The following is a 24873-nucleotide window of genomic DNA, read 5'->3' on the forward strand; positions in this document are numbered from 1 at the left end:
CTGGCTGCCAGACAGGCCAGAGCAGGTACAGGCCGGCGTGAGTCAGCTCTGCAGCAAGGCAGCCTGCCCACTCACGTCAGCCCAAAGCCTCCCCATCGTAGCAACTCACCAGCCCTAGCAACCAACTCATTCTCTCTTGAAACCCCCTCCCATCCCATTACACAGAAGAAGAAACCGAGGCTCAGAGAGGGGGAGTAACTTCCCCTGGTCACATCTAGCAAGGTGTAGGGTCACACAGTGGATATGGGATTCATGATTAGGTTTGGGAACTCTCTGGCTGCAAGAGGGTCTAACCATCCAGAATCTGGAGCCATCTGCTATGTCAGCAGAGTCAAGTCAAGATTCTCAGGATTCAGGCCTCCGTGATGGTGCTGCCCTCGCTGCCTTCAGTCCTCAGCCCTTCCATGTCTGGCCCACACTCTGTACATGTCAGCCACACGGGGCTGTCCTGCTCTGAGGCATACCCTGCACTGCAATCCTCTGGCCTTTCCCTATGCCCTTCCTGCCACTGAAATGCACCTGCGACCTACACTTCCCATCCAATTCCTACTCATCTTCTCAGAGTTAGATCAAAACCCATCCATTAGGATGGCCATTATAAAACACAAAAACAGGGCACCTGGGTGGCTCAGTGGTTGTGCTTCTGCCTTTGGCTCAGGTCATGATCCCAGGGTCCTGGGATCAAGGTCCGCATCAGGCTCCCCTGCAGGGAGTCTGCTTCTCCCTCTGCCTATGTCTCTGCCTCTGTGTGTGTGTATCTCTCATGAATAAATAAAATCTTTAAAAAAAAAACACAAAACAAAACAGAAAATAACAAGCATTGGCAAAGATGTAGAGACTTTGGAACCTTTGTGCATTGTTGGCGGGCATGTAAAATGATGTAGCTCTTATGGGAAACAGTATAACAGTTTCTCAAAAAAATTGGTCAAAAAATCTGCTCTGGTCAGATCAAACATAGAATTGATCTGACCAAGCCATTCCACTTTCTGGGTGTATAGACAAAAGAACTGAAAATAGGGACTCAAAAAGATATTTGTATACCCTTGTCCATAGCAGTATTGTTCCCTATAGCCAAGATGCAAACAACCCAAGCATCCACTGATGGGTGAATGGATCAACACAATGTGGTGTATACATACATTTGATGAAATATTACTCCCCCTTAAAAAGGAAGGAAGTTGGGCAGCCCCAGTGGCTCAGCGGTTTAGCGCCAACTTCGGCCCAAGGTGTGATCCTGGAGACCCACATTGGGCTCCCTGCAGGGAACCTGCTTCTCCCTCTGCCTGTGTCTCTGCCTCTGTGTGTGTGTGTGTGTGTGTGTGTGTGTGTGTGTGTCTCATAAATAAATAAATAAAATCTTAAAAAAAAAAAAAAGGAAGGAAGTTCTGACAGGCTACAACATGGCTGAACCTTTCAGACACCAGGCTAAGTGAAATAAGCCAGACACAAAAGGACAAAAATTGTATTATTCTATTTATAGGAAGTAATTAAAGTCTTCAAATTCAGAGAGATAGAAAGTGGAATGGTGGCTACCAGTGACTCTGTTTAATGGGTACAGAGTTTCAGTTTGGGGAGATTAAATAGTTCTAGAGATGGATGGTGGTGATGGCTGCACAACAATGGGAATATTCTTTAAAAAAAAAAATCTGTGTATTTGAGAGAGAGAAAACACAAGCAGGGAGGAGGGGCAGAGAGAGAGGGAGAAGCAGGCTCCCTGCTCCACAACGCAGGGTTCAATCCCAGAACTCCAGGATCTTGGCCTATGCTGAAGGCAGATGCTTAACCAACTGAGGCACCCAGACAACCCAACAATGGGAATATTCTTAATGCTATTGACTGTACACTTTAAAATGGTTCAAATGGTCAGTTTTAAGTTAACTACATGTTGCCACAATAAAAGGGAGGGGGAGCCAATCACTCTGGAAATCTATCCCTGATACCCCGAAAAAGGTTGGATCCCAAGTGTCATCTTGTGATCACCAGCAATTGATAGCAATGATCTTTTATTAAAAATTATTAAATATTATATTTTAAAATTACTGGTGAAAGGTAACACCAGAATGATGTTTTAATTTACCTTATTATTGCTCAAGTCATTTTTTCCCCAAGTTTACTAATTGTCTCTATTTCCCCTTTTGAAAACACTGGTCTATTTGTCAAGAATATGAAGGAATAGGGTCTCAGGAGCCCTGCCCAGGTGGAATGAGGGGTGGAGGGCCTCTGAAGCCCAGACTTGCTCCAAAGCCCAAGCACTGGAGGACCAGCAGCCTTGCAGCAGGGAGCATAGCCCAGCCTTCTAGATGGTGGGCAACCAGTGCCAGTCCCGGGGCGGGGGGGGGGGGGACTGGCAAGAGCAAGAAACCTGGGCTACAGGTGGGGTACAGGATACAGTGGGAATCAAGGGGAAGAGTGGGAGCTGATAGTTATCCAGAGTGACGTTCACCAGGTTCACCGTGGATATCTACCCTACCTTTGGGGGAGAGAATGTGACCCTCATGTCACAGATGAGAAAAATACAGAGTGATTCATAATTATGAAGGTCACAGATGATTAGGGATGGAGAGCCAGGATTAGAACTAGCACATGGAGCCCCATAGTCTCTCCACTGCAGGACAGAGAGGAGGTCGAGGGTCCTAAGTGGGGAAGCCTGATAAGTCGGGGCCTAAGGAGGAGCAGAGACAAGTGGCAGGCTCTCTTCAGAGGAAGGAGAACATAGGCACTTCGGAGAGGACGGGGACAGCGGCAGGAGTGAGGGCAGCTTCCGCGGGCAGCTGGAAGGGCCAGTCCTGCCCCTGCTGGTCAGCGAGCTCACACAGGGAGCGGGGAGAAAGCGCCCACGGAGAAAGGGGCTGGGGTTCAGCCAGCTGGGCTCCAGGCTGCCTGGGCACAGCTCCATTCTGTGACCTGGGCAAGTCCTCTCCCCTGAGCCTGCTTCCCTGATCTGCTGAGCAGAGAGAGTAGAAACAGGCCTCGCGCCACGCACCGTGGTGTGCGCGCCCTGCATTTGGCCAGGCACCTGTTTTTCCGGCACACCTGGTTGTGCAATGCGGGCGTCTAGGAGCCGCCGAGCAGCGAAAGCCGACACACCCACCGAGCCTCCGCTCAGACCCTCCCAGCAGAGGGAGGCGCCCCGGGACCCGGAGGCGGCTGGACCCCGGGCCGTGGCGCGCGCTGCCTCCTCGCCCTCCGCGCGGGGCTCGCTCCGGGGCAGGGGCGAGGCCCGGGGAGCAGCGGGGCTGCCATGGGGGAGCCGGAGGCCGCGGCTGAGGACCTGGAAGCCCTCATCGACGAGCTGGACTACCTGCCGGGCCACTTCCACCTGGAGATGCAGCTCAACTTCGAGCCGCGCTCACCGGCCTCGCTCCACGCCCGGGACCTGAAGCTGCAGCAGGACGGCCTGCGACAGGAGCTCGAGCTGGCGGCCGCCCCGCAGCGCCCCGCCGTGCGCCACCTGCTCGGCGCCCTCGCCTTCCACCTGGAGGAGCTGGACGAGGCCCGCGAGCGCTTCCTCGAGGTGGCCCACGAGGACCCGGGCAACCTCAACGCCTGGGCCAACCTGGCGCACGTGTCGGGGCGGCTGGGCCGAGACGAAGAGGAGGAGGCGTGCGCCGGGCGGCTGGCGGCGCTCATGGGGCTGGCGGCCGAGTCCGGGGCGGCGGGGGACCCCCAGCTCCGCGCCGCGCGCTGCCTGGCGGAGCAGGGCTACGCGCACGGCCTCGACGTGGGCTGCACCAGCCTGGAGGAGCGGGCACGGGTGCTGGCCGCGGGCATCGCGCTCTACGACAAAGCCCTGGGCTACGGGCAGCAGGTGGGTGACCCCTCCCCGGGTCGGGAGGGCCAGGGTCGTGGCCCCAGTGTCTGCAGGGGCATCCCCGCACCCGAGACTCTCCCCAAACCCTGGCCCCTCCGCTTCCGGGATCCCCTTCTCGTGCGCCTCTCCTCTCCAGAATCCGGCAGGCCTGTAGCTTTTCTCTGCTGCGCTTCCTAGCGGACGGTCTGCCTAGGTTTCTTTTCTGGCAAGGCTGCAACACCAGCCTCGCCCACTCATCCTTCTCCTCTTGCCCCTCCCAGCAAGTACCTGTCCATGCGCCCCTGCACTTCCCCCTAAGTAAATGGCACAACCAATTCCACAACCCAACTTGGGCAGCCTTCTGACCTCTCTCCCCCTCACCTCGCCTTCCCCATAGACTTGGACCCCAAATCCCTGTCCATTCCGCCTGCCCTTATCTCGCAGATCCAGCCACTCCTCCACACTCTCCTTCCGCCAGCCCAACCTCCATCATTTCCTGCCTTAGTGTAGTTGCCAGCATGCCACCTGGGTTCCCGCCCTCCTGATTGACCCTTTTGCCTCATCCTCCACTCTGCTGCCAGCATCATGTTTCTCAGTCTTACTGGCCACATCTCTGAGCTGCTGACACCCCTGGTAACTCCCCACTGCCTAGCATATAAGTCCAGAGCTCTCCGGTGGGCACCTGAGACCCTCCGTGCTCTTCCTCTGCCGTGTTCCCCCTTCCAGCCATGCTTTTGCCATAACCTGCTTCCCTGTGCCCCCCCCCCCCCCCCCCCAGTGAGCCAAGTCTCCTTACACCTCCGCTTGCCACTCTCTTGGCCTCTTTCTATGATACCCTTCTGCTCCACCTTTGACTGGAAGGTTCTCCCCAGTCTTGGGTTTGTCTCAGGCATCCCCTCCTCTAGGAAGCCTCCCCTGACTTCTGCAGGCTGGGTCAGGTGCCTGCCCTGGGCTCCCCACAGCACTGCTCACACTGTCTGTTCATAAATCTGTCTCCTTAATTCAGCCTTGAGGTCTTTGAGAGTGGGGATAACACCTGTCTGGTTTATCACTGCAAACCCTATACCAGACACAGTGCCTGGCACACAGTGGCACTCAATAAATGTATCTTGAATGCTTGTGTGGGCAGAATAGGGCCTGGCACTAAGTAGAAAAACACCAGGTATATTAGTTACCTATAGCTCAGAACAGACAACCTCCAAAATTTAGCAGTTTAAAGCAAGAAGCATTTATTACCTCCTAGTTTTTGTGGATCAAGAATCCAGGCATGGCTTAGCTGGGTGCCTCTGGGCTGTGTTCTCATCTGAAGGTTTGCTCAGCTCGGGGAGGATCTGCTTCCAAGCTCATGTGGCTGTAGGTAGGATTCGTTTCCTCACTGGCTATTGGCCAGAACCCCCCCTCCTCAGGTCCTCACCACATGCGCATCCTGTCATTTTTGCTACATTGTGTTCACTAGAAACAAGTCACTAGGTCTAGCTCACACTCAGAGGGATGGGACTCCGTAAGGACGTGAATACCAGGTGATGGGGATCACTGGGAGCCATCCCAAAGGTTACCTGCATTGCATAGCAGATGAATGATGTAGAGGGTATTATCCATGTACCATGACTTTTCTGTGAAGGCAGAGTTTAGCTGATAACAATGATGCTTTATAATGGCTGAGATTTGTGATATTTAAATCACAACAAGCCTTCACACAGGGCTCCATTCACAAAACCCCTGCCCACCACCCTTGGAGCCTTTTCCTCCCAAAGCCTTCTCCAGCTTCAGAGAGAAAATGTAGAGTCCAGACTGCAGGGAATGTGGGGTGGAGGGCACAGATTTGAGTTAAAGAGAGCACTGCAGGGTAGAGATTAAGACGAGAGAGACTCTGGGTCTCACAGTCCAGATCCAAATCCCAACTCCCCCACGCTCTGTTACCTCCAGCCCCATCCCCAGCATCACGGAGCTTCCACTTCCCTCCCTGCAAAATGGGGATCATGACAATACATATGTCCTTGGCTACCTCAGCTGCGAGACAAGGCCAACCTCATTTGGTGGATGCCATAACGAAGAGCTGATATTTGGAAGGCACCCGGAAAAGAGTGTGCACAGAGCCACAAGATCGGCCACAACCCCTGCCTCTCCTGGGCTGGGAGAGCCTCCTCTGCCCCATGTGGGGTGTAGCTGTGGCCATCACGTGGGGCTCACAGGGACCCTGGTTTTCTGTTCTAAAGCCTGAGCCTGAGGCCCTGAATGCCAGCTACCCTCAGGGGGAGGCATGGCCAGTGTAGTGTGTATTGAGTGTGGTCCTTGAAGGGCCCTGAGCTAGGAGCCAGGAAGCCTCCTTGGCTCTCCCTTCTGGACTGTGGTTTCCCTCTCTGTGAAATGGGTGCAGAGAGGGGGAACTGGGTGGTCTATAAGGTCCCTTCCTGCTCTCAGGAAGGGGGTCACTGGGGGACGGCTTCCTGGAGGGGGTGAGCGCAGAGGCAGAGGTTTGGGCATAGGGATCAAAGAGAGTCTAACATCTCTCTCCCTGCTGGTCAGCCTGGCTGTGGTGGGGGCCACACGCACATTCCTCCTCCGGTGAGTGACTTCCCAGGGGACGGGGTGTCAAGCAGGGTGCTGCCCAGTGCTTCCAGTTGGAACTGACTGCTTCAGTTCGGGTGGGCAATGGCCAGACCTCAGGTTCTGTGCTGTGTCCTTGGCTGTGGTCAGCAACCCCATCACAGGAGAAAGTTGGGGATTTGGAGCTCCCATTTTGTCATCTGAGAATTGGAAGTGATTGTGCCTATAAAGCACGGGCACAGAGGGAGTAGATGCTCAAGCAATGGCCGCATCAGGGAAATAATGATGATTTCATTATAGTTAGAGCAGGAGGCTTGGGTTCAAGCACATAGCTCTCTTATCATTTTGCTGTGTGGCTTTGGACAGTCACTTTTGTTCCTGGTCTTAGTGTTGGCTTCATGAACGTTAGCAATAGTGATCTCTGCCTCAGGTTTACTGTAATTATCCAATCAAATCATAGGGTGAAAGTGCCCATTAACTGGCACATTCTGGGCACGTCTGAGAGGCAGATGTTCAGCATCTTAACATTTATTGAACACCTACTGTGTGCCAGGCCCCATCTTTAAGAAGCTTGTGGACACAGGGAGGAGCAAATTGTTCCTTTATTTACCCTTACCTGAACCCCTCCTCTGGGAGAGGAAGCCAGGGGGAACCAATCAGATGTGCCTACGACTGCTTAGGTCATGGGCATTCGTTTAGTGGCCTGTGCCATGCGACAGTCATGTCTGAGTGCTTTACTTTCTGAACCAAAAACAGGCCCCCAGAGTGTTTGGATGGCAATAGAAGTGTTCTTCGGGGGGCCATCAGCACCACGTCCTGGGAGATAGAATGGTGATGACTGAGATTCAGAGAAGGAACACTTCCTTTCAGCACAAGGGAGTGGCAGAGGGTTCTGGAAGAAGCAGGAGTGTACTGGCAGGAATGAGGTGAGGACACTCCCAGCAGGGGCGTGGTGTGTGCAAAGGGCCTGCAGGGGGGGCCTGCAGAGACTGCAGGCTTTAGTGACAGCAGAGTAGCTTAGAAAGAGGGCAGCCAAAAGCTTCACACAAAAGAGCCCAGGGTGCCCCAAGAACTGCTGACACGGCCTCTGAAATCTGCTGCCCGCCCTCTGAGTTAGTTGCGTCTTCCTTCCCAGCAACCGTAAACCACTTCTACTCCTCCCAGTGTGTTGTGATCCTTCATACCTCCCTGGGCAGCTGCTGTTCTCTCTGCCTAGAAAGTAGACTCCATCCTTCAAAACCCAGCTCAGATGTCACCTCTGCCTTGAAACCTTCCTTCACACAACACGCAACAACCTCAGAAGATGATACTTAAGAATATCTTCCAAGAGTGCCTTCCAGACGTGATCTTTGTCCCCTCTGACCCCATTTTACACATGCAGGAACTGAGGCAGAGCCAGGCTCAATATCCTGCCCAAGGTCACAGAGCTAGTAAGTGGCAGTTGGATCCAGCCCACTCTGTCTGACTCCAAAGTCTTTGCTCTTTCTGGGGAGGTCAGAGAAGTGGGGGTGGAGTAAGTGCAGATGGCGGGTGGGTGGTGAGGGACACTGTGCATGGGCCACCTCCTGGAAATCTAGGGCAGAGGAAGTGTCTGGGGAGAGGGGGTGGGTTGCTGTGCTGGGGAAGGGGCAGCAAGGTGGCAGAGATGAAGTCAGAGTCTGGGCCAGAGAAGGAGGAGGTGGCACATGGGGAGCAGCGGCTGTGGGACCCCTGCTGAGCAGGCCTGGCCCCAAGGGGCACAGCTGGGGGTGGGCAGCCCACTGTCAGCCCCACCCTGTGCTGAGCTGCCAGAGATTTTTCTATCCTAATGGGGCTGGGACTGTCTCAGGTGGGGAGGAGCCTCTGGAGCTCAAAAGATAAAGAGTGGCCGAAGAACCAATGTTCATCTGCTGACTGAAATTACAAGAGAAAACCTTATGAAGTTGATAACTCAGCCCATAATCCAAAAGTAAGCCACGTGTGTGTGCGTGAGAGGGTGAGTGTGCGTGACTTCCATTCCCAGCTCTTCGCTCTCTCCTGTTTTTCCTTAAGTCACACAAATATAAGGAGGTAGAAGGCTCTTATCTGGCATTTCTACCCTCCTGCCAGCACCCCCTTCTCCCGGGCATGTGCACAGAGTCATAGGTGGATTCTCAGTGACAAACCTCAAAGTGGAGGGGGTATTGGGGGGGAGCTTTGGAGGTAGACAGACTGGGTGAAAATTCTGTCTCCATCACAGTTAGTACAGGTAAGGCACTACCTCCCTGAGCCTCTGTTTCCTCATCTGCAAAATGGGACTCAAACACCCACCTCACTGGGTGGCCCTGAGACCCTAGTGAGAGACTACAAAAGGCTGCAGGCAAGGTGCCCGTTTTGTCAGGCCCCAGTCTTCTCCCTGCCCACCCTCTGCCCCTGCACAGCAATAAGCTTTGTTCTTGGAGCCATCCCCAGCCTCTGGCTTCTCTCCAGGTGATTTCTGCCCGTTCCATGGATCGGTGTCAAAGGGCCTGTGCCCAGGCCTCTCTGTAGCCCTCCACCACTCAATGTTCAGCATAGGGCGGGACATCTAAGAGGTGTTTGTAACTGTTGTTAAATTTCATTTAATTGAGGGCAACCCTCTTGGGTCCCCTCCCTCTTTGGGAGCTTTGTAGTATCACTCAATAAACCTTCCTTTTATAAAAAATTTCATTTAATTGGATCACTGGACTTAAAGTCTTAAAATCTCTATTTTTTTTAAAGATTTTATTTATTTATTCATGAGAGACACAGAGAGAGAGAGAGAGAGAGAGAGAGAAAGAAAGAGAGGCAGAGACCCAGGCAGAGGGAGAAGCAGGCTCCATGCAGGGAGCCCGACGTGGGACTTGATCCCGGGTCTCCAGGATCACACCCTGGGCTGAAGGCGGCGCTAAACTGCTGAGCCACCCGGGCTGCCCCCTGTTTTTTGTTTTTTGTTTTTTGTTTTTTTTTTTTTGTTTGTTTGTTTTTTTGTTTTTTGTTTTTAAATAAGGTAACTTGAATCTATATTTCTCTAAAAAATAAAAAAAAAACCTCTGTCCCAAGCCAGCTCAGTTATTTGATTTTCTTCCCCTTTACCCAAATACTGGTGGCTTACCACACACATGTGTGCACTCACACAGGTCCCTCACCCCTGCTCACGGCCCAGGGTAATAATAAGAGTCACCAGCACACCGGTGCCCAGCCCGGAGTTCAGGATTCTACATTCATTGGTGCATTTGATTTTTGTTCAGACTTCACACACTGCCAGTTGAGAACTGTGATTCCCCATCACGCTGAGGACATGACAGGTTCAGGGAGGGCCGTGGCTGGCCCAAAGTGACTCAGTGCACCACTGACACCTAGATCGCACCCCTAGCTAGGGCAGGCATGGAGAGAGGCAGTGCTTATAGGCCTCACAAACCAAGGTGTGGACATTCCAACAGCCACCACACCCAGTGGGGTGGGGACCCGGTAGGAGGGCCAAGAGGGCACAACTGGTCAGTAACCCCAGGGTGCCCTCGTGTGCACACACGCACAGCCCTCTGTCCCCTGGTGTGACTGTGGTCAGAGGGGCCGCGTGGGAGTCTGCAGCCTGCAAGGACCCCTGCTCTGCTGGCCATGTCCTGGGTGCCCTGGGCTGGCTGCTTAGGCTTTCGGAGTGACCATGTCTGTGAAATGGGGACAGTGGTGCCTGCCTGACAGGGTTGTGGAAGGTGTTACTGTGCTCACAGACAGAAGGCCCAACCCCAGCGATATTGATGGTCACGGGCTTCCCATCGTCATCCCCTGATGGGGCTGCCAGGACCCAGACCCAAGGGAGCCCTAGGTTTCCCCTTCCCAGTGAGCCCTCCCCCTCCTCCCTGCCTCCTCCTGCCCTTCCTGCACACACAGCACAGACCATGGGAGGAGCTGAGAACATTCGGGCAACACCGTTATTACTACAGAAGGCAAGAGAGTTCTTCAGAGCCACCCAGTCTCTACTGCTGCTAGGGCTGGCTTTGGACTCAGGACTAGACATGGTCCCTTCTCTCTAAGGACAGTGGGATAGAGAAGTGGCTCAACACAGTCCTGTAAGTCTCAGGAACCAGTGCAAGCCAAAGATGACCCACTTCCATGACATGACAGACCTAGGACCAGAAGGGGGGTGACAGTGGGAAGCTGCAGTCAATCTGCTCAAATCTTAAATTCCATGAAGACCATCCAGGGAAGCCAGGACAGGGAGGCACAGGTAACTGATTTCCGTGGCATAGCACGCCTCCCTCAAGTCCCCTCCACCAGTCACACTGACCACCCTCATCAACATGCCCACAACACAGATGGGCCAAGTGGCATCATCCCGTTCATGGATGCAGATGCTGATGCCCAGGCTGGGCCAAGGGCCTTTCCAGGATCCCTTGGCGAGGAGAAACATGAATAGGACGCCAGTGCCATCCCTCTGTTTGTCCCCAACCCCCTGTGTCAGGAGCTAGATCGGAGGAGGGAAAACCTCTGCCCTTTGCCTTTCTGGTGCATGACCCACAGGTGGGGTGGAGCAGGGCTCCCTGTGCAGAGCAGGGAGGCTGCTCCGAGTCATCACAGAGGACATTCCTGTTGTGCAGGAAGAACAGATTCCTGAGGCTTAGCACCTTGTGACTTTTATTTCTGCAGCATCAGCCTTTGCAGGGTCAGTGTGATGAGGTGGAAAGAACAGGGGCCTTGGAGGGAAGCAGATGTAAACTTGAATAATGGCACTTCCACCCCGGGACTGTGGGGCTGGGCGGTGGCTTTTTTTTTTTTTTTTATTAGGCTCTGCTTCCTCACCCAGCAAAGGGGGAGGACACGTTACAGCTTCTCAGGCAGCTATGAGGAGAGGATCCACAGATGCACTGAGGCACCCAGTGGAGAGTCGGTGCTCCAAAATGTTCATCCCACCTCTCCTGAAGGAGACCTAGCCTGCTCTCGAGAAGGGAATCAGAAATGGAGAGTATAAAATCATCATTGGCAAAGTTCCTTTAAAATAGCCAAGCCCCCCAATATCTCCTTCTCCAGCACCACTTTTTGAAGTAAGTGGAAGAGTCAGGATCCACCCTTATGCCCACCTGGTTATCACAAACCTGCCCTGTAATGGCTTATCCTGACCCTATTCTTTGTCAGTTCTGCCGGAGCACCTGCCTTTGTCCCTCACCCATGCAGCTCTAGGAACTTGGCTGTTCAGGCTTTGCTGAGGGCCATGATTCTGATCCTTTGGTTCATTTCAAAAAGAGATCCACCAACCAGTCCATTGTCACTCAGCTCCCCACAGTGTGGTGCAGTGAGGATCTAGTGCATCAGAGGGCCTGCTAAACCCCAGGTTCTCCCCAGCCTCCTGCTGCAGAGATCCTGATCAGTGAGTCAGGAACTAGCATGTCTAGCAAACTGCCAGGTGATGCTGCTGCTGCTGCTGGTTGGGGACCACACATTGAGAACCACTAGTCTAGAGTCACTAGGTACAGGGGCACTGGGCTGGGCTTCTGGGCCCCAGCTCTGCTGCCTTCTAGCTGTCCTCCTCTGGACCATGGTCATCTCTTTTGTAAAATTGGGAGAATCATAGTCACCACCTGATAGGTAACCCCCAGGGTTGAATGGCTTAACGCATGGAAACTATGAGCCTGGCGCATAGTAAGTGCTCAATAAAATTTGCTATTATTGGTATAGCGACAAAAGCACCATTTCCAGGTTTGCATCTGGGCTTTCACACCAGCCATGTGACTTTGAGGACATGGTCCCATCTCTGATTTGCCATCCGTGCTAAGAGAGTGATGGTGACCCACAAGACAGTCTGAGGACCAGAGAGAATTTGTGTGCGTGCACTCTGTAAATGGTAGGCGCTGTGCAAACACATGCAGCTAGACGGTGCGAGAAGGACACGAACTTTAAAGCCAGAGGAAGCTGGCTGGAAATGTCAGGTTAAGTAAGCAAGCCTCTGCCCCTTCGAGCCTCAGTTCCCCCTCTCTAAAATGAGGGCAAGAACAGCACGGATCTCCAGGGAGCAGGGAAGTGTCCTGAGGGCTGTGCCTTACTCAGCCCCAGAGTCTGAGGATTTTACTTGAGGGTCAGGCCTCACCCAGCTCCCTCCCATGGACCTTCCAAGGGGTGGCGACCTAATGTGAGACTCCTGCAGCCAGCAGCCTGGGCTGGCCCCCCCTTTCCAGACCCCAGGGTTGTGAGGAGGCCCGAACAAGAGAAAGTGGGGTGGAAGGGGGGGTGCCCGCAGCCGATGCTGGGCAGGCCCTCGTGGAGTACCCCGCCTCTGGCAGCCGCCCTCCCCGGGCCTCCCAGGCTGCCTCCGAAACCTGGCCTCTGGGAGCCATCAACTCTGGAAGTGAGCTCCTTGCAGCCTTGAGAGACTTCGTGGCAATTTTATTCTCCAGGAGAGAGGTGGAATGGCCCCTCCCTTCTCCGGGAGGGAGGGGAGGAGGGAGGCAGAGGCCTGTTTAATTTAATTTAACGCACTGTGGCTTGCCAGGTTGCCCCTGGTAACAGCCTTAGCTGCTGCTTTAGTTACAACCAGAAGGATTTTTAAAGAGACAGCCCATTTTCGGGCCAGGATCCCACAGCGGAGTTAACGGCAGCCACCAGGTTCATCACAGGGATAGAGAATGAAAGCCCAGGCCAGGAGAAGCCTCAGACTAGCTGTGTTTGGGCCATTACCTCCACTCTGATTCTGCAACCCCATCAGCCTTCCTGCAAATGTCACTCTTCAGCAGGGTCTGAGGAGGGCCTGCGTTTGGAATTTGTCGTAGAGATGTCACTCAGCTAGCTACTTTTCTGAAAATCTGTTTTGGCCTTCCTGTTGAAGGGAACCGGGAGAGCAGTTGCCCCTGCAATTCAGGCACACTGCCACCAGGTGGTGCTACTGCCTACATAGAGCAAACCCTCACCAGGCTCTTAAATTGCTCAAGGATAGGGACCAGTTTTAAGGCCCGGTACTAACTAGTGTGTGACTGGGTCCACTGCTGCACCTCTGTGGTCTCAGTATCCTCAGAGATAGACCGAGAGTGGTCAAGGGAACAGTGCTGAGGACAATGCTCGGGCCACTGGGATTATTTAAGTGCCTGCTCTGACAGGTACTAACTGGTTTGAGCACCTCGCTTACTTTTTTGTGGCTTGAATGCCAAACAAGAGGAACCAGGGAAAGTGTTATACTGTATGTTGGCAAATTGAATTTAAATTAAAAGCAAATTAATTAAAAAAAAAAAAAAAGAGGAACCAGGTAGAGCCCTGAGGACACCACCCTGCTCTCCTGCCCTGGGGGTGGTCTGTGAAGGGGAGAAAGTGCTTGGGACCCCACAGGGGATCTGAGGCCCTACTAGCACAGTGTGTGGGGGGTGCAGTAGAGAGCACTGTGAGCCAGGACCCGTCTGACTCGAGGGCCTGAGACATTTCCCCAGAGGGAATTGAAGTAGGTCCCATGGACAGAGCAGCCTCCTAGATACCCCTAACCCTGCTCAACTCTAACCCAAGCCAGCAGAAAGGGGGTCAACATTTATGGAGTGCATAGTCTGGGCTGGGCACTGCCCTCACAATGCCTGTGAGCTCTATATTATTATCCCTCTTTGCAGATAGAGACACAGCCTCCTAGAGGGAACTCATCCATCCAGGGTCATGGCCTCCTATGGCCTCCTGAGCCTCTGCTCTTGCTGTGGTCACACCTCCTTGTCAGGTGCCTGAATGAAGCAGCAGGTTCTGTTTCTCCCTACCATGAGTCAGCTTGGCCCTCCTCAAAGTGGGCACGGGGCCAGAGGTCATGAGATCGTACCTCTAGGCAGCCAGGAAGCCTAGGGACTTATGCTTCCATCCCATCCTTCACACGATCACGCACTGACATTACATCCAGGTCTTTGGCCAGTGTGGCCCACAGTACTTACCCTATGAATCCGAGTCCCAGGTGCCGTGTAGGTAGAAGGTCAGGTTATTCAGCAGCCCATCCTAACTTTTTGCTTTGGCAAATGTTCCCCACTGAGCCCTTGGGGATGCTCTTCAACCCCTGGTGAGGGCTGCCCTCCCTTCTGGACAGCCTTGTCCCCACCTCAAGCCCCTTACACATATTCCCACCTGAGTGACAGGAGTGCTCTCCAAGGGGTGTGAATTCTAAAAACACACTGGATGTGGGCACTCCCCTTTCTCTGGCTCCCCACGGCCCTGCACGTTGACTCTGGCTCCTGAACCTGCGCTCAGGGACCCCCTTGTGTGCCCCCACTGGCTCATCCTCCTGCCCCTTACAACACACCCCTCTCCCTCACCTCTCACTGAGCTTTTGCTCCATCTGATGCCTTCTCTCATGGTGTCTACCTGGGTGGTTCCCACTTGTCAAGGAGAACCGTGCTCCAACTAGTCCTCCTCTAGAGGCTCTGTGGGCACTCCTGTGTCAAGCAGGATACTTCCTCCCGTAACCCCGGTGTTCCCCTCTAACTGTGATATAATCTGGCTTTCGTGCTAGACTGGGAGCTTCTAAAGGTGGGCCCTGCCTTTCCTCTCTTGTCCCCATTGCCCAGCCTGGGCCAAACTCAGAAGGTACTTGGTGAATAGCGGCTATGAAATGTGCTGTATGGGGCCTCCTCTGGGTGATCTGGCTTGGGCCCTCGGTCCAGGCCCTTGATGGGCAGTCACACCTCTCAGTGGGGTCTGACTCTCCAAACCCTCTTTCTCCCTTCTCCCTCCAAGCTCATCCACAGCCTCCCCAGAGCAGCCAGGGCATAACTTGCCAACCTTTGCTCCCCCAATGCCCCATTCACACCCACCGTGCTCCATGCTCACCAGGCGTGCCATACGTCTCCACACTGAGCCCTCCATCCGGAATGCCTTCGGCCCCCACTCCACCCTCTGAAATACCACTGCTGTTCAAGATTCCCTTTACACCCTGTCCTCTGCGAGACCTTCTCAGAGTCTTCTGGCTGGGACTGGCTTCCCCATCCTAGTGTTTCTGTCCATATCACTCTCATGGCCTTGTTCAAACTCTGCCTCATACTGATTTAACTGGCAGCCTGGTGTGGTAAGGGGAGCATGGGCTTTGGAGCCTAACAAAGGGGGTTCAAGTTCCAGCTCTGACACACATATGCTCTGTGACCTTAGGCAAGTCACTTTACCTCTCTGAGCCTCAATAGGTCCATCTGTAAAAGGCAGATGATACTTAACCCGATAGGTTGTTGAGACGTTGAGAGGGTGGGTGTCAGAATCCTGGCACATGGCAGGCACCCAGCCAAGCTCTATTATTTATGCCTGGATCTGTTTTCCTAGAGAGACTGTGAACCTATTTGGGCCAGGCTACAGGTCCAATTCAGTGCCATGTCCTTGCAGCACTCAAAACAGGGCCTCACACCACAGATGCCCAGAAATGCTGGCCGGGCCTAATACATTCACCCGGCTGCTGGGAGTTGGGGTGGAGGGATGATGGGGGTCCTGTGCTGAGGAGGCCACGGTGGGAGGTGGAGGGGGGAGTGCAGAATCCAGCCTGGAGATCCACACCAGGAGATGAATGCGGACGGAGGGGCCAGAGCTCGAAACAGAGCTGCTGATATGCACTAGGGGTTTTATTGGTTTTCATTAAAATTCCTTTCCGAGGCAGCAGCAGCTACTCCCATAAATAACAGCATAAATATTTTATCTGGTGCCCAAGTCAGTCTAAATGCCTGGCAAGGTTGGCAAGAATAACAGTGGGAAAACCATTCAGGGGGGTCTTGGGCTGCAGCTGAACTCCATCAACAAGCCTGAGAGGGCTTTCTCAGGAAGGAGGAGGCTGAGGGGTGCACCAAAGGGGAGAAGTGAGTGGACAGTGGGGTGGGGGGGGGAGAGAAGGCAACCAGTGGCTAGTGGGCCCTGCAATGGGGGCAGATCCAGAGCACAGGTCGGGGAGCCAAGGGATGGAAAGCTTAGTAAGGAAAGCAAGATGGAGGGAAGAAATGCATCCCACTCTTGCTCTGTGATGGGCACCTTAGGATGTTCACACAGATTATCTCGTCAAACCCTGTGTAGTCAGAGAAGTGAGGTGATTCACCCAAGGTCACTCGGCTACCAGTGGCAGATCCAGGACCATAATCAGGGTTTGGGGCAAGTGTGGGAATCTATGAACAATACCCTACGTGCCTCTATAACAGCACCACGGGCCATTCTCTGCTTTCCTAGATCCCAATGGAGGAGAAAAGGGGCTGGTACTTCACCATGGCAACACTCTTCATCAGGTCAGTCTGGGGAGCCATGGACTGGGTGGTGGTGGAGGGTGGGGTGGGTGAGGCATGGCCTGGGAGCCAGGGAAGAGGTGGCTGAGGCCATTTCCATGGCAAGGGCTCCCCCAAGATCCCCTCCCTGCCACTGGCCCTGTGGAGTACTCACAGCACCCTAGGGACAGCTGGGAGGAGGTGCCAGCCACCCACATCCCCTTCTTGGCCACAGGCTAGATGGCATCTTCCTAGAGCTGGGCAGCGAGGAGCAGAAGAGGCTGCCCGCCTTCAACCGCACGTTGGCCCTCCTCCGGCAAGTGCTCAAGTCTCCGGACCCCCACTACCAAGGTAGGGGCGGCTGGGACAGGTGCGGAGCAGCCTCTGCCTGGCTCCCTCTTTACCTGTCACTAGCCCCACCTGCCACTGTCCTTGTCCCCACCTCTAGCATCATCTCCCTTTTTCAGAGATCCTGTTTCTCTCTCCCTCACCCTCTGTCCCATATAATCATTGATTCATCTCACAGAACTAATGCACTTTGCACCTTGTTCAGTGATCTCATGCCACAGTCCCTCCCTTCGTCTTCCTGGGTGCTGACACCTTGTGGGGGGCTGGCCATCTCCCTCGTGGGCCCCCTCCCTTTCTCCACGCCACTGCTTACTAGACATCCTTCTCCCACACTATCCTCCCCACCACTGCCAGCTCTGGCCTGGTGCTACCTCGGGATACTTCTGGAGAGGAAGGACACCTTCTCCACCACCCCGATGGGTGTCCATGACTGCGGGTACTCAGGAACCGACCCCCTGGACTGCTTCGGCAAGGTACGTCCTCTGGCCACACCCACTTTCCAAACCAGGGATGGAGTGGGATACCCCAGCCTTCTCCCCTGGAAACCGCTGCTTCTCTGGGGGGCATCCTAGCTCCATCCCCCACCGTGTGGCCCACCCAAGAAGTGCCCTACCCTCCCACCTCCCTTCATTCAAAACAAGTGATGTTTGTCATTGTTCCTCTTTGGTTAAGAATCAGACCCACCCCATGCCCAGTCTCTAAGCTCACTTCTCCAGCCTTGTCTTTCTTTCTTTCTTTCTTTTTTTTTTTTTAAGATTTTATTTATTTATGGAAGACAGAGACATAGGCAGAGGGAGAAGCAGACTCCCTGCGGGAAGAGCCCAGTGCAGGACTCAATCCCAGAACCCCAGGATCACGACCTGAACCAAAGGCAGATGTTCAACCACTGAGCCACCCAAGGGCCTCCAATCTTGTCTTTTCTTTTTTCCGACGTGGGACTCAATCCTGGGTCTCCAGGATCACGCCCTGGGCTGAAGGTGGCGCTAAACTGCTGGGCCACCCTGGGCTGCCCAATCTTGTCTTTTCTAAGCTATTTGCCATTTCTCAGATATACCCTCTGGCGTCTCCCTTTCAGGCCCTGGTTCTCACTGTCCTTCTTGACCCCCAGTGACACAGTGGAAAGAAAATGAACTTAGCTGAGGTCTTGTGCCTGCCCTGCCCTCAGGCCCTGTGACCCTAAACAAGTCACTTCCATCTCTGAGCCTCATCATGTGTTACTTAGGTCATCTGTCTACCTTCTAGGTCTTTGAGAGGCTCAAAGGAAGTAGTGATTGAAACTGTTCACCATAAACTGTAAAGTGCAGTTCAAGCCTTGTTCTTGGGCACCTCGTTGATGTGGTAGTTTCCACACTTAGCTCGGTTTTGAAGTCTTTCCTGGAGGGCAGGGACCCTGTGATATTCATTCACCTGTGCATTCAGCACAGCGCCCTGCAAGGGGGCACATCCCTAATGTCTGCTGGTGGGTAGATTAACAAGCAAGTCCTTGAAGAGGGATCTTAAAACAGAACAGAATATAAAATGCAGGTCCGTGAGAATTCTAAGAGTGGTGTCCAATTTAACAAACACACTGACTTCACCCCTCCTTGAGAACCTGCTCTGTGCCCGGGCACAGAGATGCAGTCCCAGCAGGAGTTCACTATCCCAGAGGCAGCAACACGCACGCACAGGGCAGGCAGTCGTCAGTGACAATATAGAGGGGAAGTGCTGTGGCCCCGATAGAAACACTGTGCCATGTAAGTATGGGAGAGGTAAAGGCTGATTCTGGCCCTCCTTCCAAATGCCCTGGGAAATTGGGGGAGCATACACTAGATGTGTCCAAGGAAGAGTGGTTTGCTAGGGGTATGGAGGGATTCATTGGACAGGACACATGAACGTGGTGGGGAGCATGGGAACCTAGTTCTTGGGAGTTGAGTGCCAGTGAGTTGTACCCTAAAGCGTTAGGTTCCATGCTATGACCAAACTTACCGGCAGGTGGACTTAGGGAATAAGAGCAATGCAGTGACATGATTCTATCCAGAGATGGGGGACCTGCAGGTCAGGCAAATAACCAGATAGTTTGCTCTTACCCTTCTCCCTTCCCTAGGCCATTGAGATAGCCAAGGATCAACCCCTCATCCTGAATCGCCTGGCCAAAATCTTCCACTTCCTAGGAAAGCAGGATATGGCCATTGGAACCTGCAACATGGCTCTAGATATCCTACGAGATCCAGAGCTCAACTGGCAGGCGTACTGCACAAGAGCCAAGGTAAGTCGGCCAGCACCTCATCCTGCCACCAGGAATCAGAACAAGGGCCAAGGGTCAAGATCGCGTTGCCAGAGCCCAAACGTCATAGAGCCTTCATGGTGGAAAAGAGCTTACAAGTCATCAAGACCCCAGGTTTGTGTTCCATAAGGTTGTTGAGTGAAAGAATGAAGGTGACTCCTACCCACTGCAGGCACCCCTCTACAATAACCTGGTCGATGACCTCCAGCCTCTACTTGGTTAGCACTCAATACATGCTGACTGATTTGGGTGGAAATCCGGCCTCTCCACCTAGCACTCTGGGACCGGGGACAAGCCACACTCCTCTAAAACTCCATTCCCCAAACTGCAAGGAATGGATAATGAGCTCTGCCTAGAATGCTCTTCTGATTGGCCTCCATCCTTGCTTCCTGAGGTCTTGATAAAAAGGAAGCTGTAGCCCCATCTTATTGAAAATGTCAACCTCTCACCAACATTTTATGTCCTCTTTTTTTGGCTTACTTTTTTCTTCTTAGCACTTATCACTCCCCAACATGCTATTTATTTATCATGTATATTGTCTTTCTTTCTCCCACCCTAAAATATATGCTCCCTAGGGGCAGGGGATTTTGTTGTTTTGCTCTCTACTCTATCCTGGGTGCCTGGAACAGTACTTGGCACATAACAGGCTCTTGATGAATATTTTTTGAATGAATGAATGAATGAATGAATGAACTGAGCACCTACCATATGCTAGATCTTGGCTAGAATATGTTCTCTCAATCGTCAAGGGAACTCTTCAAGAAAGAGATCAGTGTTCTAATTTTTCAGATGTGAAAAATAAGGCTCACAGAGGTTGAACAACACCCTCCCCAGTTCACATGCAAATGGGGGAGGGGTGCTGGAATTCAGCCAAGCCCAAATGGCTCCAAAGCCAGAGCTCCCTCCTCCCCCACCTTATGATGCTCTCGGTTGGCTATAAAGCATTAATATCTTCAGCAACAATGACCCCTTGTTCCTACTTCTTCCTTCTCATGCCTCCCCCTTCTGAACATCTAGTTTTTTTAATGCTCCACATATGGAGGGAAAGGAGCAATGGGGATAAAGGCAAGAGTCTGGAATCATTTGTAATTTGATGCTTGTAAGTTGGGGCCACCAGCCATTCCTTCCAAGTTGTTCACGTGGACTCACAAAATAGGTACTGCCATCCTATCTAAAATAGCCCCCTCCCCCAGACCCCTCTAGTTCAGCACCCTGTTTATTCTTTCGTAACAGCTCATCACCACTGCATTCCCGGTACTTAGCACTGGGCCTGGCATATGGCGGCCACTCAACACATATTTGTTGAGTGAATGAGAGGCTCTTAACTTCATCCAACCCCCTCATTGTAACAGACAGTGAAACTAAGGTCCAGAATGGGTGTCATTTGCACAGCTGGCACAGAACTAGGACCTAGGACTCTGGGGTCACAGTCTCAGGGGCCTCCTACTGCACCATAGAACTTCCCTGAGTAGCGGCTACAAAAAAGACTGGCATCATTGAGGGTAGAAAGGAGGGGAGGGGCCCTTGCTTGGAGCATCATCCGAGCTGACTCTCTATGGCAGATCCACCTCAGAGCCTACCTGCATGACCTGGAGCGAGCCAAGATGGGGCTCGGGGGCATGCCTGACAGGAACCACCTGGCTTGTGCCAAGGCCGACCTGGAGGAAGTGGTCAAGGTGTGTCCAAGCCTCAAGACCTACCTGGACATCGGCCAGGTAAGGCAGCCTCTTGGCTTGAGGAGACAACGGCTGACTAAGAACCTATTTGCTGTCTGCCAAGGCAGCCCTGGCAGGGAGAAATACAACCATGCCCCTGCCTCCGATAGCCATGGTGAGGATTATATGAGAAAATGCACGTGCAGCATTTAGAACGGGGCCATGCTCTTTCTAAAGCATTCGGGAAGTGCGGGCCAGTACTCTTTACCCAGAGGTGCCTTCTGGGCACAAGGAATTATTACCAAGAGGCGACACTATCGTAATTTTACAGACGAGAAAACTGAGGCCCAAAGAGTGCCTCGCTCAAGACTATATGGCCTAAGGTGGTGGGACTGGCCCTGGAACCACTATGTCTCCTCCTTTCCCCGGGGCGGGCCCAAAATTCGAGGTAGGGTGGGATCCCAGGAATGGAGTCTTGCGAGAGCGAGTGCGGGCGGGCGTGGACCGCGGGCGTGGACCGCGCGAGAAAGGCTCATCCCCCGCGCCGCCCCGCCCCACCCAGGTCTACTACTACATGGGCGTGGACGCCGTGCAGGAGCTGCTGGCGGTGGACGAGGCGGCGCTGAACCAAGCGCTGGTCTTCCTGGCCAAGGCCAGCGAGTCGGAGCTGGGCGCCACGCTGCCCGAGCTGCAGCTGCTGCGCGGCAAGTGCCTGCGCATCAAGGGCGAGGACGCCAACGCGGCGGCCTGCTTCAAGCGCGCCGTGGAGCTGGACGACGCGGGCTCCTGCCACACCGAGGGCTTCGGCTGCCTGCTGCAGGCGCTGCTGGCGCAGTGGAGCCAGGCGCAGCTGAGCGACGCCGAGCTGGGCCGCGAGGTGGACAAGTGGCTGCGCCGCGCCCAGGGCAAGTACCCCGCGGCGCGCCTGCGCCAGGAGCTGCAGCGCGTGTGGCGCGGCCACACGGGCGAGGTGCTGGGGCTGGCTCGGGCCTTGGTGGCCCAGGGACGGCCCGCGCTGGTGCGGCTGCTCTTCGAGACCATGGAGCAGGACGGCGAGGGCGCCAGCGTGCCGCGGGGCCGCCGCGCCTTCTCCCTCTAAGGGCCGCCCGCCCCGCCCGCCCGCCCCGCCCCGCCGAGGCCCCGCCCCGCCGAGGCCCCGCCCCGCCCCCCGCCGACAGCGGGGTGGGCCCGACCTGGATGCTGAAAACCCGCCTTCCCTGCGGAAGGCTGGGTGTGGAGCAGAGCCAATTAGATTCTCTATCGGGAATGAGTGGGGATGGGGCGGTTGAGTTGAGACCGAGGGCAGTTTGGCGCTCCCACTAAGCCACCAAGACCTGATGAAGGGGAGCAGGGGGTGTTGGGCCAGACGCGAGAGACCCCTGGGAAACGGGCGTCGGAAGCACCTAATTGTGCAAATAGGCACAAAAAGTAAGACGGCTGCAAGCTACAGACAATTGCCCCCATCATTGGCTGCTTAGTCCCAATGCGCAATCCGCGCAATCCGCGCAATCCTGTCTTTAGAGTGCCGGGAGCACACTCTCTACTCTTAGGATAGAGCCGCCTTTACATAAATTGACTGGAGTGGGTCTCAAGTCCCGCTCCCCGAAAAGCCATGCCAGAGCAGAGAGCAAAGCGACACGGTGAGCCGCTAAGGGCAGAGCAACGGTCTACACCTGGCTGCTCAGGCCTTTTGCCTACCTGCCCCGCAGTCTTCCAGCAGGCCTCATCTTTGGTGAGCTTGGTCTGAAAGGCCCTCAGACTCCCTGACATAAAGCCCATCCAACAGAATCATCGCTTGGTTTCTCTGTTCTTAGGAAAACCTGGGGTCCCCACCCATCAGGAAGTGCTAGCTGCACCTAGTCATGAACCTTCCACAGAAGAGTGAAGAAAGTCTTGGAATTTTACAGTCTTGAACTCTTAGTCACAGAGTCTTAGACATAGTCCTAGATGTGGAACTTTTTTGTCAAAGACTTAGGCTCTGATTGCCAGTACGTTTTAGAATGGCCAAGCCTGATTCTTGTGGCCCTACCTACAAGAGCCAATGTAACCAAGAATTCCAGATGAAGGTCTTGCCAGATTCTGGGAATGATGGTTGTTCATACCGACAATGGCAAGACCACCCCCCCCCCCCGTAATGGTTTGATTTATTTTGCATTTTCCCCCCTTCTTTGGAGAGTTCTGCTCATTGCTTTGCTCATATCCCCCATCCTTAGACTTCACCACGGAAAGGCCAGCACCCCTGCATTGCTTCTCACATCTCCAGTGGCAGATGGAGAACAGACTGGGAAGTGCAGTCCTTAGAGATCTCACACTCCAACTCCCTGTGTAGATGAGAATCCTAGAAGGGAGGTGACCTGCCCAAAGTCACACCTCCTGGCCTCCCACCCTTGTACTTCAAACTTACTGTCAACATTTTGCGGGTTTGGAAAAATACTAATAAACTGATTAATACTAAAGCATCAAGGGTTTACATGTTAAGGGTTTATGTGTCACCTGTCACATGGGGCACTCTGATATCCATTAGGATGATGCTCTGACACCAACAGTGAAATCTGTGAAGTCTGGGCAGAGGGACTACCCTCAAAGCCCTCAAATACCACCTCAGGGTTCATCATGGCTCCTGCCGTGGGTGGTGCCGTGGGTGGTGCCCTCCCCCTCCCTCCTTCCTCTTACCCCCACTGCAGCAGAGTCCAGCAGGTGACTCCAGAGCAAAGAGCATACACAGCCCTCTCCACTCCTCCCCTACGCCCTTCTCCACCCACAACCTAGGACAGAAAACCGCTCTTTCTTCTCCTGCTTCCCCAAACACACAAACTGAATTCAAGGCAGCTTGCTGGCAAAGTTGGAGCTGATGAAGTTTGTCTGTGTCCCCTAGCTTCCCGGTTTGCTGCTTTCCTTACTTTTCCTGTCCCCCGGGGTTGTGTATTTCAACCTCCATTACCTCTTATTCCTTTTCAATAAACTTTCTTTCTGATAATCGCATCCATAGCTAGTTGTGTAAAATGACTAACATATACACACTAGAGCTTCTTTCAGTGTTATCTGAATTCTGGCCAAAAGCCAAAAAAAAGAAGGGAAACCCCATTTCCAGAACTGCTTCCTGTGTGCAAGGCAGTCCATACGTGTCAATTTAGTGCATTCCTCACCAGCCCTGAAGAGTTAGGCACCATAATCCTCATTTTACAGATGACGACACTGAGCCACTGAACAAGATGACAAATAAATACAGGAAGGATTTGGACCAGACCTGCCCTATTGCGTGCTGCCTCCTGGGACAAAACCCTTCCTGGAAGATGTGTTGTCTGTGGTCTAGCGTTTGGCCTGTGATAACCAACTTATCCCATCACTTTACCCCCTGCCCCCTCCCCACCGGGTACTGGTCTCCCTGCCCAACCTGCCTTATCTCTGTGCCTTTGTCATCCTATTTCTCTGCTGGCTTTTTTTCCCTGTAATTTCTATCCCAAGTGCTTGGCTCAAAGGTGCCTTCTCCAGGGAGTACTGTCAAGTCCTTCCAGCTGTCATTAGTCACTTTCTTATATGCATGGATTGCTCTCAGGGCATTGTGCTCCACTGTAATATATTTATGCCTCTCTCCTTGGGTCATACGTCTCTCCACGTGAGTTTTGCCCCCACTCAACTCTGGAATCTTTAGAGCAGGAACCACATCTGATTCAGCCCCATAACCCTGCCCTGAGCTTGGCACACAAGATAGGCTCAGGTTTGTTTTTGACCTGAGTAAATGTGCAGCAGTGACATGGCTACCTCAGTCCCAAACAGGTGACTCCATCACCAGGCCCACCAGCGTCTGCAGCCCAAAGACCTTTGAGGCCTAGAGCTCAACAAGAAAGCATCAGCTTTCTTCCCACCTCCTCGCCACCTTCTGCCAATTCCCCAATTCTGCAATTGGGAAATTGAGGCAAGAGAGCCAGACTTGACTGAGGCCAAGCAACAAATTGATGATAGAGGCACACTTGAACCCCACCTCCAGACTCATCGGCCAGTGCTCTCTGCCCTTTCAGAGCTGCCTCCTCTGCCAAGGTTACTTCCATCGAGTCCAGGAAGACTACAGGCTTTCTATTCATTCACTCAACAAATATGTACCAAGTGCTGGCCAAATGCCAA

At 53.6% G+C, this 24873-nt stretch overlaps 1 protein-coding gene across 2 annotated transcripts; it reads left to right on the top strand.

Moving 5' to 3' along the window:
- The first annotated feature begins 2977 nt into the window (after positions 1 to 2977).
- Positions 2978 to 23207, top strand: TTC22 (tetratricopeptide repeat domain 22). Of its 2 annotated transcripts, none has more exons than XM_049110407.1 (7): positions 2978 to 3808; positions 16454 to 16509; positions 16721 to 16836; positions 17188 to 17306; positions 18917 to 19210; positions 20659 to 20811; positions 21314 to 23207. In XM_049110407.1, exons 1-7 carry the CDS (start codon positions 3242 to 3244, stop codon positions 21848 to 21850), a joined length of 1842 nt encoding a protein of 613 aa, XP_048966364.1. In that variant the 5' UTR covers positions 2978 to 3241; the 3' UTR covers positions 21851 to 23207. The 2 variants fall into 2 exon arrangements, with proteins under 2 accessions (XP_048966364.1, XP_025283530.1); XM_025427745.3 differs by having other exon boundaries at positions 3066 to 3808; positions 18917 to 19078.
- The last annotated feature ends 1666 nt before the right edge of the window (positions 23208 to 24873 follow it).

This window comes from Canis lupus, chromosome 5, assembly GCF_003254725.2.
Source record: "Canis lupus dingo isolate Sandy chromosome 5, ASM325472v2, whole genome shotgun sequence".
In the NCBI taxonomy this organism is placed as follows: Eukaryota; Metazoa; Chordata; class Mammalia; order Carnivora; family Canidae; genus Canis; species Canis lupus.

Coding starts and splice junctions, on each gene's coding strand:
- TTC22 (XM_049110407.1), top strand. CDS start 3,242: ATGGGGGAGCCGGAGGCCGCGGCTGAGGACCTGGAAGCCCTCATCGAC. Junction 16,837..17,187: donor TCCGGACCCCCACTACCAAG/GTAGGGGCGGCT, acceptor CACCACTGCCAG/CTCTGGCCTGGTGCTACCTC. Junction 20,812..21,313: donor CCTACCTGGACATCGGCCAG/GTAAGGCAGCCT, acceptor CGCCCCACCCAG/GTCTACTACTACATGGGCGT.